Source organism: Scardinius erythrophthalmus (assembly GCF_964197995.2).
Source record: "Scardinius erythrophthalmus genome assembly, chromosome: 2".
Classification (NCBI taxonomy): domain Eukaryota; kingdom Metazoa; phylum Chordata; class Actinopteri; order Cypriniformes; family Leuciscidae; genus Scardinius; species Scardinius erythrophthalmus.
Genome location: NC_138222.1, coordinates 60,114,910 through 60,131,626, shown reverse-complemented (window position 1 = coordinate 60,131,626; position 16,717 = coordinate 60,114,910). Strand labels below are relative to the sequence as shown.

Sequence of the window (16,717 nt, the reverse complement as noted above, 5' to 3'; positions counted from 1 at the left end):
TGATTGGTATATGTTTTTTATATAGTTTAGTCCCAGAAAACACACTGAAAAACACCCATGAAACTGTTTAAAATATGGTCATTGCTTTTGTTCATAAGAATAACAACAATCTAAGTAAAAATTTCAAAATTTTAACTAATGTGAAAAACTCATGCAAAGAAAATCATATGTATATCTTTATTTCTTACTTCATTAATTAACTGCAGCAAAAAAAAAAAAAAAATCAAAATTCACACTTCATTAATTAACTGCAGCAAAAAAGATATATATTTCACACTTCATTAACTGCAGCAAAAAAAAAAAAAAATCACACTTCATTAATTAACTGCAGCAAAAAAAAAAAAATCACACTTCATTAATTAACTGCAGCAAAAAAAAATCACACTTCATTAATTAACTGCAGCAAAAAAAAAAAAATCACACTTCATTAATTAACTGCAGCAAAAAAAAAAAGAAATTTCACACCATTAATTAACTGCAGCAAAAAATATATATTTCACTTCATTAACTGCAGCAAAAAAAAACAAAAAAAAAACACTTCATTAATTAACTGCAGCAGAAAAAAAAATCACACTTCATTAATTAACTGCAGCAAAAAAAAAAAAAAAATTCACACCATTAATTAACTGCAGCAAAAAATATATATTTCACTTCATTAACTGCAGCAAAAAAACAAACAAAAAAATCACACTTCATTAATTAACTGCAGCAAAAAAAAAAAAAATCACACTTCATTAATTAACTGCAGCAAAAAAAAAAATCACACTTCATTAATTAACTGCAGCAAAAAAAAAAAAAAATTCACACCATTAATTAACTGCAGCAAAAAAAATATATTTCACTTCATTAACTGCAGCAAAAAAACAAAAAACAAAAAACACTTCATTAATTAACTGCAGCAGAAAAAAAAATTGAAACAAATAAAAGAATGAATCAAAGAACAGCATTTATGAAGGATTAAGAAAAATAATATTGTCTTTGCAAAAACAGGCCCTATTAGAGAAGACAGGTAACGTGTTAAACATAAATGGCCAATTGTAATAATAATGAACTATTTTATAGAGCGACTTTAAAAGCAGCTTCTCAAAGCGCTGTACAGAAAAAAAGTAAAACACTGCACAATAAATACAAAATTAAAGTCAAAATCAACAAATGCTATCAACGAAAACTTTAGGATGACCATGGCAGTCTTTCAAATTAAAAGTCCATAATAGGCTTTTTGAATCAAGGCTTTTTTAATTTGAAAGAGTGCCATGGTCATCCTAAAATCTTCTTTGATGGACTATTATAAACTCTATAGAGCACCTTAACTGTACACGTTTCCCTGAGATACGCTCTCTTCTATTGGACTTTGTTTGAAGATCAAAAAATGCTACTTTAAAAAAAAATATATGTCTTGAGTTGAGCTTTAAAGATGTCATAGGTCTGAGTGAACACTGAATGAATTAGACCGTGATTCGGGGTGTAAGGGGTTAACAGTGCAGATAAATAATGAGGAGCCAATGTAATGCAGCATCATCATTTTAAAATCGACACTGAACCTGAGCGAGAGCCAAAACAGGAGTAATAGGGTTGCATGTCCTGTTCCCAGTCCGGATCCTGGCGGAAGAGTACTGTACTGGAGCTTATTAAATGTGGATTTAGAAACGTTGGCTAAAAAGGCGTTACAGTAATCAATCCGAGAGACAACGAATGAGTTTATCAGCTTTTCAGCTACAGAGAAATTTGCGTAGTGCACAATCTGGCTATATTTCTGAGATGAAAAATAAATACAAAAGAATCGAATGTAAGACTGCCATCAAAAATAGAGAAAATGGCATCACTAGAGAAAATGTATTACATTTGCTTATATAATATGTGTGCAGATATTACAGTGCAATTCTCTTTCATTCAAGCATGAGCAGTTGACTCAGGTTCATTTCTTCTGCTGGTGTTTTTCTCTTGCCGTCTGTTTTCTTCACTGCTCTCAGGGACCTTTAAAAAGAGAACACACTTTGATGAATTATCCAGGTAATGTGGACGATAAGAAGCTCTGATTTGAGCTCATGCTGTTGATGATTTACAGTTTTAAGATCACAATGATCCTGATCCTCACACATAACTGAACTGAATCACTAAAAACAGATTTATATTCTACATTAAAGTGCAAATTGTGAACTTCTTGTCAGTGACTGTAAAATCATTGTAAGAAAAATCTTACGTGTTTTATTGTTTTCCTTTCTTCCTTAAAACTTGAGCATACGTTGCATCACCGACTCCAGCATCAGCACCTGAAGAACACAAATGTTGATGAGATTTTCACACTTCCTCAATGATCCACATGACTTTATGAATCATTCTGATCTATTAATGTTTAATAGTTCAACTTTAACAGTGATGAAGCTTGACTCTGTTTCTCTCACCTCTATCTGTGTTGTTCTTCAGTTCAGAGTATAAAGTGTCTCCAGACTCGCTGCTCTTCCCTGACAGTGAACAAGAGAAACAGAGAATAAACACACGCTTTACATCTGCAACTACAATAATAACTGATAATCCATGATTATATCAAGAGAGAACAGAACCTCTCAAACCACAATGAACGTTTATTAACAGGTGCTGTTTAAATATTGTATATTATTTTATATATTTTATTTTCACATGATCTGTAACCTGTTGAAGACAATTTTTCAGAGCATCTCTGTATTACCTCTTTGATTCTCCTTAGATTTCATTTCAATCAGAACATCAGCAAGTCCAGCGCCTGTCATGAGGAACACATCTGACTCTTATTATCAGTCTTATTCACTACAGTAATTATGTGATTGTTGAGACTGTTGTTACATTTCCAAAATGAAGGTCTTTATCAGCTCTGTTAATGATAGTAAATATTTATCTTTGCCTGATAATATAGAAGCATTATATATTATATCCAGTTAAAGCTGCAGTCCGCAGTTTTTTCTCTTTGTCGCCATCTCTGTTCGAAATCTGCAATTGCAGTTATTCGTGGAATTATCAACTTTACGTGGGTTGTGCCTCGGCATGGCACAGCACAGATGAATCCAATGTTTTGAGGAGAATGTGCAGCTGTCAATCACCGCGCCGGTGGTGTGGATACTGTAATTCGCAATCACTGATTCTACTTTTTTGGAAGTATGACCAACATAAGAATTTTCACTGGAAAATGTCGTCTGAACAAGCAAGTAAAATCCACTTTTGTTCTGACCAACTAAGGGGGAAAAAGCATTGCAGTAAATTGCGCTGATTAAATCTAACGATCGCTTATCACGTCAAACTGTGCAAATTATACTTTGTTCTCAAATTGTTAATGTTAACAACATCAGCATTGCGTGACTACATTTAATGCCCTTCCGATATTTGTCCTTGTTTTCGCATGGGCCGGTTGCGGTCTCTTTTTTTCTCCGAAGTCTGAAGTCTTTTGCGTTTTACAGCGGGTGAATCTCCAGTTGGTGATTGTCGTTTGAACCTTTCTGGATCCGTCATCAAATTGATCAGTTTAATTATATCAAGTGCTGTGAGAAAAGGCTATAAATCTCCACCTCCAGCATCCTCACACTCATAGTCTACTAGCCGAGACTCTTCTTTATGTGTACAGATGTGACGTAATGACGCAGACATGCTTGAATCTCCCGCGGAAATCCACCAGTACCACTGGAGTTAAAAACATTATTACAAGCTTAACATTCTGAATCGAGCTACGGCAAGCAAAGAGTTTTGAACACTGGCTGGTTATGTACTTGCTCAAAAATGTATTTTGGATATTTTTTAACCCAAAAAAGCTACTGACTTCAGCTTTAATTGTGATGATTCATTCAGACAGTTGTGTTTAGATGCAGTTTGTTGAGAGTTTACCTTTGCTCTTGCTTTTCTTTTTGTCCTGTATATTGATATGTGCATAAGTCAAATCACTGGGTCCTGCAGTATTAATATCTAATACAGAACAGAAAATAAATCCGATTATTCAGAACATGCTGGAAATATGCTGTACTTCAGGAAAAACAGGATCTCACCTTTGCTTTTCTTTACTTTTGTTCTGACTTCTGAGTACATCACATTATTTGACTTTGCCATGGTATCGTCTAGAAAAATAGTTAATTCATGAAAATATTTATTCATATTTTATGCAATATAATCCTCTTTGATTCTGCTTAGATTTCATTTCAAACAGAACATCAGCAAGTCCAGCGCCTGTCATGAGGAACACCAGCTCGATTATCTGACTCTTATTATCAGTCTTATTCACTACAGTAATTATGTGATTGTCGAGACTGTTATTACATTTCCAAAATGAAGGTCTTTATCAGCTCTGTTAATGATAGTAAATTGTTCTCTTTGCCTGATAATATAGAGGCATTATATATTATATCTAGTTAAATGTGATGATTCATTCAGACAGTTGTGTTTAGATGCAGTTTGTTGAGAGTTTACCTTTGCTCTTGCTTTTCTTTTTGTCCTGTATATTGATCTGTGCGTAAGTCAAATCACTGGGTCCTGCAGTATTAATATCTAATACAGAACAGAAAATAAATCATATTATTCAGAATATGCTGGAAATATGCTGTACTTCAGGAAAAACAGGATCTCACCTTTGCTTTTGCTTTTCTTTACTTTTGTTCCGACTTCTGAGTACATCACATTATTTGACTTTGCCATGGTATCGTCTAGAAAAATAGTTAATTCATGAAAATATTTCTTCATATTTTATGCAATATAAAAACAGACACTGTCAATGTTATTGGTTAATGACTCTATTGAAGAGGGTTTTTAACCTTTATCCGCAGATTTGTTTTTCTTAACAGTGACCTCTGAATATGTGACGTCTTCCAGCGGCTCTAAAACAAACAAGTCAAGCCGACATGAATGATATTTGCTGATTTTAAATTATAAGTGTTTATATAAAGTTTAATACTCCACCTTTGTCTCTCTTATTCGCTGGTATCACATCATCATAAATGTGATCAGAATCTGCTTGACAGCAAACATGTTGAGGACAAAAGGTAAAATCAGTCTTGAACAAAACATTTTTTAATAAAAAATACATAAAGCTTAAAGGGATAGTTCAAAAAGATATCTTGATGAATGTTGGGTTCCAGGCAACATTGGACCACTTTTAATGCATGAGAAAAACAGACATTTTTCAAAACATCTTCTTTGTGTTCAACAGCATGAAAATCATACAGGTTAGTAATGACATAAAAGTAAATGATGACAGAATTCATTTTTGTGTGTGAACTATCCCTTTAAATCATTTGTTATTGTGTCTGACCAGACTGCAGAGGAGAGTTTAACGCTTGAGATTCTCCAGATGGAATCGGGACTGATGTCTGTTGAATGTTACAGTGCTGATCTACAATAGAGATAAAGATCATTATAGTCACTGTAATAGTTTTGTCACTCACATATAATCAGATTACATGCATTAACTGCTCATTTATTAATAAACATGCAGTGGCTGTCTAGGCTTCAGGAACTGTAGCTTCCATTTGTTGCTGTTCATGTGGTTTAATAATTCATAACATGTGATGAACTGCTCCACACCTTTCTTGTGTTTGTGTCTCCACAGCAGAACCAGTGAGATGAAGAACAACAAGCAAACACTCAATCCTACAGACACACCAATGACCAGAAGAGAAGATGAAGCTGTTGAGACTGAAGAACATGACAAACACACAGATCTGTCCGTGAGTGACGTGATACTGTATGATTATATTACAGTAATATCATCACTGATCATCACTGACCTCTGACTGAGATCCAGCTGTGGAGTGACTGTCCTCTCTCTGTTTTACAGTAGTAGAAACCCTCATGTGACTTTGAGACAGTAGTGATGCTCATCTCTCCTGTCGTCTGATTCTGGATCAGTGATCCGTCTTTATAGAAATCAGCGCTGAGGATCGAGGAGTTTGTAGATCGATGTAAACAGTGTAGAGTCAGAGTCTCTCCCTCAATCACAGGATCAACAGAACTCTCCAGAATCACCTCACCGTCTACAAACACAAGAAATGTGTGTTTAATACTGTAAATATTAAGAATACAGCAAAACAATACATAAGAAAAATATTGATATTATGAATTGTACTTTATACCTCTCAAGATTTTTTAGTGGCGACACTTTTAAAGTGATAGTTAGACCCTCTCATGCTTTTTTATACTAGTGTTGTGTAGTCTAACCTGATCTCATGAGAAAACGTCTCAGTTATGCATGTAACCCTCGTTCCCTGAAGAAGGGAACGGAGACATACGACGGAACTGACCGACGAATTGGGGATCGCTTTGAGAGACCACTTACTTACTTTATACTTTATTGTCAGACTAAAGTCTGAAATTTTTCTTACATGACAGTATCCATGTTTACAACAACATTTAACATACATTCAACATTGGCATTCACTCAAACCACACAATTATACATTCAATACAACACTTATCCATCAACCCCACCACCCCAATACTCTTGATCTCTGATTAGGTTTTTTTGTTCAGCGCTAGGATTGCCTGATGCACAAAAGAATGTTTCAGCTTCACCTTATTAAATTTGGGAACTCTATACCTCCGCTTTGACGGTAGTAGTTCAAATTCTTTGTGCAAAATATGCATGGGATTAGAAGCTATATTGTCAGCCAACCTGAGAATATTATTGTGATAAGCTGAGTCATAGAGCTTCTCAAGCGGCTGACCTACTATCTTTGAACAGATTTTTAATTGATTAAAAACCTTTGTTTTTAACACGACAGACAGACTTTTATACCAACTAGAGCTGCAGTATTGCAGTAAACTCATTATCACAGACCTAAAAAACAGCAGAAGAATCTGCCTTCTTACTCCAAAAGACCTAAGACGGCGAAGAAAATAGATTCTCTGCTTAGTCTTTTTACATAGGGTCTCAATGTGATCTTTCCAAGATAACATATCATCTATGGTCACTCCCAAATACTTATATGTCTTCCAATCTAGACCAATCTACTTAGAGTGTAACCTAACCGAGCCATTGCCCATTGGCATGCGATAATTGCATCAGCTGCTCTGCCTCGCAGCGCGGGTATATATCGAGTAGGGATATATATGTAGGGATGCACCGAAAGGAACATTTTGGGCTGAAACCGAAAATTCTGGATGCACTTGGCCGAAAACCGAAACCGAAAATGACTTAACAAAAAAAAGAATAATTAATTTCTTATTTTAAATTAGTTTTTTTTTTATAACTGTATTATTATTAAACTTTTTAATTAATCTGAATTAATCAAAAAATGTATGAAATAACCACACTTTTATTTCAAGTAACACAAAAATTGGACAGAAAATAGGCCTATATTAAAATAATATTTAATAATCGATATATTATTCTTTATTCAGTTCTCTGCAGGAGAATCATATTTAACAGATTTATTGTTTTACCTATTATCAAAATAAAGTAGTCCTACAAAGCTATTATTATCAGAGCATGTGAGCAGATAGCAGGGGGAGGTCAGTGAACAAGATTCTAGCGTCATTTTACCAGCGTTGCCCAGCACGGCTATACACACGTTACAGCACAGTAGGGCTATTGCAAACAGAAACAAGTCCAGAGAAATTTCATGTTGCCACGTTTTTAGCGGACTTTGCCTTTCCGGTGAGCATGAACGGTACATGCGTTTGGGCCATGAGTGACTGAGCAGAGCGCGCAACACACACAAACACACACACAGAGGTTGCAGAACGCACTGCAAACAGAGACCGGAGAGCACAGCGCCCGCACACAGCGGAACACACTTCGAACTTGTGCATCTTCCGAAGCGGAGCCGCTCGCAAAGTCACCAAACGTGCTGAGCCAGAGTGAAACCTGATTGCTCAACATGGAGGGGAGGGGAGGGGTGGCCATATTTGCGGCCTTTTTTCTCTTTCGGACAAAAAACGAAATGCCATTTTTGGCCGATAATTTTCGGCAGCCGAAATGTCGGTGCATCCCTAATAACGAGCAGCAAAGGTGTTGCATCTTTGTTTTTCCGCTGAGGAGCTGAGTTTAGTGACGGACGCACAGCGGAGGTACAGCAACATTCGTCTCCATTCCCTCCTTCAGGGAACGAGGGTTACTTACATAAACGAGACGGTCACTTTCAGTCGGTCACATTCGGAACTGACAAATTGGGGATATCTACCAACACGTCACTTTCGCTGGCCCTTCCAGCGCTCTGCTTGAGTCTCGTGGTCCGCCCACAAATGTTGGAGCGTGAGATTAGGGCTTTGTACCCTTCAAGAGAAAACCACATCCTGCCCAGAGGGAGGTGAAATGTATAGTTACATATATGGACTAGCCAAGCAGGGTAGTGCAACCTGTGGCAGTCTCTGGGGTGGTTCCAGCCTAATCCTAGGGGGAAAGAACACCAGCAGAGACGGCAGAGCGGACTCTGTCGAGGGAAAGACACGGGCTAGCCATACCGGGTAGCCGTACCGTGGAAGAATACACGGTAACACTTTATTTCGATAGTCCACTTTAGACATTCTACTAACTATAAGTAACTTTGCAGCTACATGTCAACTAATTGTCATTAGAGGATTAGTAGACTGTCTGTTTAATATTTGCTAACACTTTTCGTTGATCCCCGAACAGATATTCTACAGACTATAAGTAACTTGGCAACTACAAGTCAACTTATTCTCCTAACCCGAACCCTAACACCTAACCATAACTAGTCTACTTACAGTCCACTACAGCCTACTAATACTCTAATGAGAGTTAGTTGACGTAGTTGAAAAGTTACTTATAGTTAGCAGAATTAAAGTGGACTAACCGAATACACATATGGGATCGCCGCAGGGATCACTACATATGGACACCCAGCCTAACAAGTCAGGTCAAGTCAAGTATTTGTATAGCGCTTTTCACAATACAGATTGTATCAAAGCAGCTTCACAGTATTAAATTAAAATAATACAACAAGGTTTGTTTCTAGTAGAATTTATTGATTGATAAAATTAAACTAAATATCCCCAAAATATCCCCAACACAGGTTCCACAATGCATTCGGGTGTTAGGCCTGGCATCAGACTCTCCACCATGTCTGACTGCTGGCGGTGACAGAGGAACTCAACAGGGTTAGCCATTTCTGGGGATCTCTACTAGAGCAAATAAACGCACATATCCGGCCCAGCGGGCGGGAGTGGCGTAGCAAGCCGACATTTAGAACGGGTCCCTTGCGCTACAGCCCGGGAAAGCATGGCTGTCAACTCTGAATCTGATTCAGCATGAGCACACACACCATTACAATGGGAAGCTCAGCATAATCTTAATTTCCAAAGCATAACATCCCTCTCTCCAATGCAGCGAGCGACATCTGATCCTCCCCTGGAGCTCCGAATGAAACCCTGGGTCCCCCATGAGAAGGACCAGTAATCCCATCCGGAAGCTGCCAGGCATACGAGACAGTGATCGTGGCTGTCAAACTTGACGACACACGACATGCTGAGTGCTCAAACCTTTACGAGAAAGGCAAGACAGACAACATGCCGACATGGTCATGCTCTCATGAGAGAACATAAACCACCTACAAACGCAGTCTCAGCATGGGATCATGTGATCCTCAGGTCACCAAGGCTTATTATCTGAAGTAGCCCTTTCCTGGTGCAGCAGAAGAGGAACTAGATCGGGGAATAGGCAAAGGGACTCATTTAAGGTACCCGAGTCTCGACCGTGCATCTAGAGCGCAAAGTGATGCGCTGGGTTGCCGTGACATTACTTCTTTATTTCTTATTGGTTATTCAGTGTCACATGAGCACAGCTGATCGTTTCTGCTCTCTTTATTATTTCCTATGGTGGATTGTTTGAGAGGGTTTGTAAGAGGCGAGTAGCGGGAGCAAACTTTCTGTTGACCGTACTGAATCGGTTTGAATGCCTTATCATGTCTTCATATGCTTTTTCTAAAATAAAATCCAAAAAAGCGAAAGTAACCAATTAGCCACCAATTTGCCAAAATGTAAAATAGATACAAATTGTCATGAGAGTTTGTTGTTTATCAGATTTTTAACCACTGGCATAAAATCAGGTCCATTTTGCAGCTTAATCTGCCAATTTATATGGGAAGAGACTGTTTGATGAACGTGAATTGCTTGATTGCTTTGCTTTTATGTGCCATTTAAGGGCAGGTTCATGTAACATCATGATAAAAAAATATGTGGGGAAAAACTACAAAAATTGTACAATGTATCAGCTGTACAGAAAATATGAACATGTATGTAGACTTTTTGCTAGAATTTAGATTAGAATGAGTGCAAATGTCACAATTATAAACCAGACTCACCATGTACAGTGATGTTTCGAGGATGGCGTTTCTCTCCAGATTCAGACTCACACCAGTACACTCCAGTGTCAGATGTGCTGAGAGAGTCCATTACACATCCAGATCCTGTTTGTTTTGCACAAGTTTGTGTGTCTTTGTCTGTGTATCTTCTCACTGTCCATCCAGCAGAGTTACTCTGATCCTCACAGCTCAGAGAGAGAGAGTCCGATGAGAAGTGTTGACTTCTGCTGGGATTGATGAGCAGAGACACTGAAGCAGAAACTCCTGAAAAGAGGAAAATCTCCATCAAAACTGACAGCACAGAGACTGCAGTGAAACACAGATCCGGATGAGCACAAGCATAAACCCTCACCAGTGATCCACAGTGTGTGTGAGCTGCTGGTGTGTGTGTAATAGGCTGGTCGTCCTCTCTCTGCTCTGCACGTATAAACTCCTGTGTGCTGTAGAGCAGCAGGACTGAGAGTGTAAGATCCTCCAGCTCCTCTGCTGCTGTCTGACAGATGATCATGATCTCTGAACCAGCTGAACGTCCAGCCTTTAGAGGAGCCTGAAACCTCACAGGTCAGAGTCACTGATTCTCCTTCAGTCAGCCACGGCTGTGGAGACACTCGCACTGATGCCTGAGCTTCAGCTGAACAAAACATCACGAGTTACAGAGCCGTAGAGAAACTGATGGAGAAGCTGATCACAACAAACACACACTCACCTGAGACAGTCAGTGTAACAGCATCACTGCGCTGAGAGCTTTGAGTGTGTCTCTGTCCTGTACAGGTGTATTTACCGCGGTGAAAGAGATCAACACTGCTGATGTTCAACTCTTGTGTTGAGGTTCGGCTGACAGAGTTTTTATATTGGTTGTTGGTTCCCTCTATTTCCCATCTGTATGTCCACTCAGTGTCTCCTGCCCACTTTATATCACATCTGAGAGTGACTGTTTCTCCTCTAAACACTCGTTCATCAGGTCGTACCGTCAGCACAGCTTTAGGACTCTCTGTACAAACACAGATTATTGCATTTATAGTTTCAGAAGTTGTGTAGATATTGTCTCTGATCTGTATTTGTTGCATCACACACTACAGTCTCTCTCACCTGTAACATTTACCCACAGTGCATCACTGTCTTGTGTGTAATAGACTGGTTTCCCTCTTCCAGCTTTACACCAGTACTGGCCTCCATCAGACACTGAATCAATCTTCAGGCTGTAGTTTGTTTCTGTCTTCTCTGTCTCAGGGTTCAGTGTGTGGTTGTACCAGTAAGAGTCCCAGTTTCCAGTGGACGGATCCATGCGACAGGTCAAAGTCACTGTGTTTCCAGTCAGTGCAGCTCCTGCAGGATCTGATGTGAGTTCAGGCTTCGGCTTTAGATCTGCAGGAGAACAACAACAGATTCAGATCCTCAAGAGTCAGAGTTCACCTGCGTTACACAAATCATTGAGTTTTTGTCTGCAACAGTTCATACAGTACAGAAGAGAATAAGTGCTGAAATATGGATTTTATAGTAGCATTAAACAGATATGAATATGAACTACATTAAAAAAAATGTTCAGTTTTGACTAATGAAGAAAGACAAACAGATTTTGTAGAAAGAGAGGGTATGTGAGATTAAATTATGACAATTTTCATTTTCACAACTTTTGTGTGTGTCAGATAAAATATATCTTAAATCTATTGTTTAAGTAACTGTAAATCATAATCAGGTACAAAACTATGGAGGACCAGGAGTTTTATAAGAATCAATTTATCAATTTAATATTTCAAACATAAAAAATTTATATAAATAAATCACTTTTAAATGGACAAATAATAGACATTTTTAAAGTTGGTTATTTGATTCGTGTTTTTAAATGTATTTTAATAAAAACCATAAAACAATTTAAAAAAAAAACAACATTTTAAATGTATGAATAAATAGTCAAATTTAAAATTGTTTATTTAATTCATGTTTTTAAACGTAGATTAATAAAACAATAAAAAAGGTACATTAATAAATCATTTTAAATGCACATGTTAAATCGCTTTTAAAAAAAAGCATTTGGCAAACCTTTTCTCTCTCTATTTGCCAAAAGCTTTTCTTTATCCATTTGTCAATCAAGTTAAAAAATGGCATTGGACAATACACATGTGGGAGCAATCAATCAGCTTTCGCCTCAATCTGGAGCCAACGTCTCCCACTTGTAAATGTAACACTCACTGTCACTCATTGGACAGTGAGAGAAATTATACATCATTACAGCGGGAGTTTGAAGACGGGTTCGAGCGACACAAAAATGTCAGGTGAATCTGAACGTGTTTGGAGAGGGATTGTGGATGATTTGTTAGCTTTAGCTGTTTTCTGCGGAGAAAAAAAATCTTCTTTACTGTAACTTTTGATCAATATAAGGCAACCTTGTTGAATAAAAGTATACATTCCTTTTAAAAAACAACAACAACAGCAGCAAAAAACTAAACTCTTACTGAGCCCAAACATTTGAACGGTAGTGAATAATGTTACAATAGATTTCTATTTCAGATAAATGCTGTTCTTTTGAACATTCTATTCATCAGCGAACCCTGTTTTCAACATTCATAATAAGACATTTCTGAAGGATCATGTGAAACTGAAGACTGGAGTAATCATTTACATCACAGGAATAAATTGAATTTTAAAAATATATTCAAAGAGAAGTCTAGAAAAAGTCCAAGAAATATAAATACAAACTTGCTCATCCAAAATTGCATCCACGGCTGGATCAATTTGTTATTCAAAGTAAGTCCCGCTCTCTTATTCTGAGGAAAATGCGATCTCTACGTCACTATCCAGGACTATTGAAGAGCTTCCTCACCAGTGTAGTGTGTCATCTTCCAAATGCGCAGGAAAGTGAATGAAACTTATAATGAAACTTAAAGATTTTTAAGGCATTGTTCTTCGGGCTCAGAGGGTTAACTCTATTGGCCTGTGACTATGTGCGCCGGCTACACGCTGTAGGCTAATAGAGATGAGAAACGAAACCTCCCATAACCAACTGAGCAAATAGTATGATGATTTAACATCATTTAATAATCGACATAGTCAAATTCTCCATACTCCTTGTTGTAAATATGGAGTCATTTGGACAACGGGTGAATAATGGACATGTATTAGCTGAACCGAGCCTGAAACACACACGAGTAAATGAAAACATCAGCCTTGAAAAGTGTTGTTGAAAGTTGGTAAATAAAGTAATAAAGCTATACATTTTCTCATGAACATTTACTCATGTCCACTATGCTTAGTCGCAGTAACCTTAGGTAAAGGCTACATTTCTTAAAGGAGAACTCTGGTCAATTTTAACATTGAGCTCATTTTTTTGTAAATTTGGAGTGCTGTCAGTACAGAGAATAACGACAAAAATCGGTGTTGCCTACACTTGTTATCCTCTTTTTAAAAATTGCACCCTGTTGACTTCAATGGGGCAAGTTTTAAACCTGCTTTTAGCCTCTTAACATCCTTGATGTGTCATTACAAGTGCACTTTCTTTCTTTCTTTCTTTCTTTCTTTCTCTTTCTTTCTTTCTTTCTTTCTTTCTTTCTTTCTTTCTTTCTTTCTTTCTTTCTTTCTTTCTTTCTTTCTTTCTTTCTTTCTTTCGTTATTTTTTGTGGCCCTGATAGTATGTGTGTGTATGTTTCTATTGTACTGTATGTGAACACATATGTATTGTCTGTGTAATTTTATGTTAGTGTTGACCTATCTGGGGACTACGGATTCAGCAAACTGTTTGTTTGTTGAGAAAGTGAAATGCTTATTAGGTAAGAATGCGTGTGTTGGTGCTGTCTTTTAAAATCTAAAAAATGCATTTGACACTGTTTGACCATCAGGTGCTTTTATCTAAACTAACAAATTAAACATTTTCAGAGGAAGCAATACTTTGGATAAAATCTTATATTTTAAATAGGAAACGATGTGTATGTATTGATGGTATAAAATCTTCTTACATTGCTTGACCCAAGGGGGTTCCACAAGGTTCTATTTTAGGCCCAATTCTGTTTTCACTTTATATCAATGATTTACCTGGAGTATGTAAAGATGTAAGTGTTCAATTGTATGCTAAGAATTTTGAAAAAACCTCGATTACTTTGACTTCTGCTATGACCAATATACAGGATTGGCTTACCAGGACAGGTTTAGTATTGAACACACACACACACACACACACACACACACACACACACACACACACACACACACACAAACACAAACACACACACACACACACACACACACACACACACACACACACACACACACACACACACACACACACACACACACACACACACACACACACACACACACACACACACACACACACACACACAAAAAAAAACTGTGTCTATGATGTTTTCAAAACAGTTAGTAGAGTTGACACATTCAAATGTATTTCTGAGAGGGGAGGAGCTTGAAGTTGTTAAAGAGTTTACGTATCTTGGGGTTACTTTGGATTTTACTCTTAATTTAAAAGCTATGTAAAAAAAAGTTGTCTAATATTGTAAAATTTAATTTAAAGAATTGTAAGTACATTAGGCCATTCTTGACAGTTGGTGCTGCAAGGTTGTATTTATATTCAATGATTTGTTCACATACAGTATTGTTTCAATAGTTGATCATTCACAGGTGACAACTCTAAAGTTAATAGAAACACTTTATAAGAAGGCGATAAAAGTGTTGGCTAAAAAAAAACCTCTCATTTCATCACTGTAAAATTCAATTTATTAAAAAACATAATTTTGAGTTATTTTGTTTGTAGTGTTGTGTGCTGAGTATTTGTCTTTGTGTGTACCTGCCTAGGGACTGCGGACGTAAATTAGCAATGTTGCTATAATTCGGCTTGTTTACATTGTGTATTTTGTGCAAATGTTCATTAACATGCTTTGTCCCTATCAAATAAAAACAAACTGAAACTGAAAATTAGCCTTTGGCTAAATCCGTTACAATGCATGAAATGGAAACATGTATGTTAATTTGTAAAATTGTACATGGTCCCTTTATAAATAAATAAATAAAAAACATTTATGGAGAGTTGCATGAGATCATTCAGTGTTTCAGACTAGAGAAGTACGATATGATGTTTACACTCGGTTCATGCAGGAAAATCCTCTCTCACAGATATTGCTGTCGACGGACTTAGTGTCAGCATTAATTTCACCAACAACAAGATATGAGAGAGTTGTTCTGGATTCTCAGTGAGGAGATCTTTGTACAAGCAACCCCGTTGCTCTGAACGCCACATTTTTAGATCACAATGTTCTCCGCTGCGCACGCAATCTCTGTCACTCAGCAACAATACATTAAGTGAGAACGGCACTGCTTTATAAGGGGTGGAAGCACCAGTTGTCTTCCCCAAACGGCAGAACTTGCAGCTGGATGGATAAATAATGACTCTTTGAAGCTTTGACACTTTTCTCTGATTGTTCCAGTACAAGATTCTAAGCATCAGGAGTTTTGAAAACAGTGTCACCTTGTGGCAGGTCAGATCTATAGCAGCCATAAAGCAGAGCGAGCAGCTTTGTTGTTTTAAAGTCCACATGAAATCAAAATTGATCTAAATTGCCTAAATTGATCGTTTTGTGGTGAACAATTCATCCATGCCAGTCAATCCACACAAACAATTTTTTTGGCTTCGTAATCTTTAATCAAAATCTGAAAATGCCCCTCCCCTCTGCATTGGAGGACCTTCCCTTATGACGTAGGTTTGAGGACTTGGGTTGGGAAACGCTTAACCACTCCCCTCAAACCGTCAGTCTGTTATGAGCAAAGATGGAGAGGAGGTGCGCTAGAGTAAAACCCTGCCCTCTGTTCAATATTCCGTTTCACTGGGAAACACGTCACAACACTGAAGAAAAGTTGTTTGCAACTTCCGGTTCACGCGGACTTTAAAGCTTGACAACGATAAAAGTGTTCATTTTCTGATGGAATAATTCACATATTGAAGTGTAGCAATAAATAATAATAATAATAACACCAGACGTTTTTGAGACAATTAAATGGTGCTCTAATTATTTTATGCTTGTTGCGTTAGACATCTCTGCAGCAGTCACTCACGTATCACTGTCACAAAAGTGATTAATTTATTCACGGGAGAAAAATCAGATAGACCACCATCGTCTCTTGAACTCACAGCATCAACACTTTATTATGCGCATGCTCATAACATACACAGTGCGCGGGGCACGCACACTTCAATGACATCACTGCACAGACTATAACATGGCTTTGCCACATACTTATTCAAATATGCTTAACACTCCCACTCAAAGACATGTTTATAGCATTCTATAGTGGCAAACAAAAATAAAACATTTGGTATACTGGCAGTAATCTAAAAACCTCTCAAAAATAAAAACACCTGCCAGTTCACATTATTCTCCAAACAAATACCTCTTGAAGTTCTCAAACTTAGCCCTTGCCACCGGCTTGGTAAGGACATCAGC

General features: G+C 37.4%; 1 protein-coding gene across 1 annotated transcript in view; it reads right to left on the bottom strand.

The window, feature by feature from the left end:
- LOC308705370 (cell adhesion molecule CEACAM5-like) overlaps nt 1-16,717 on the bottom strand; it is a gene marked incomplete at its 5' end in the record, with an annotated part of 28,764 nt that continues 12,047 nt past the window's right edge. The window contains 17 exons of the mRNA XM_081390345.1: nt 1-1,974; nt 2,201-2,270; nt 2,403-2,462; nt 2,687-2,740; nt 3,850-3,927; nt 4,008-4,076; nt 4,426-4,503; nt 4,584-4,658; nt 4,767-4,829; nt 4,912-4,962; nt 5,264-5,344; nt 5,536-5,646; nt 5,739-5,984; nt 10,272-10,535; nt 10,624-10,902; nt 10,978-11,262; nt 11,361-11,636. Of these exons, the coding sequence (XP_081246471.1) occupies nt 2,206-2,270; nt 2,403-2,462; nt 2,687-2,740; nt 3,850-3,927; nt 4,008-4,076; nt 4,426-4,503; nt 4,584-4,658; nt 4,767-4,829; nt 4,912-4,962; nt 5,264-5,344; nt 5,536-5,646; nt 5,739-5,984; nt 10,272-10,535; nt 10,624-10,902; nt 10,978-11,262; nt 11,361-11,636 (2,135 nt within the window). The 3' untranslated portion in view covers nt 1-1,974; nt 2,201-2,205. The remainder of the gene's footprint in view (nt 1,975-2,200; nt 2,271-2,402; nt 2,463-2,686; nt 2,741-3,849; nt 3,928-4,007; nt 4,077-4,425; nt 4,504-4,583; nt 4,659-4,766; nt 4,830-4,911; nt 4,963-5,263; nt 5,345-5,535; nt 5,647-5,738; nt 5,985-10,271; nt 10,536-10,623; nt 10,903-10,977; nt 11,263-11,360; nt 11,637-16,717) is intronic.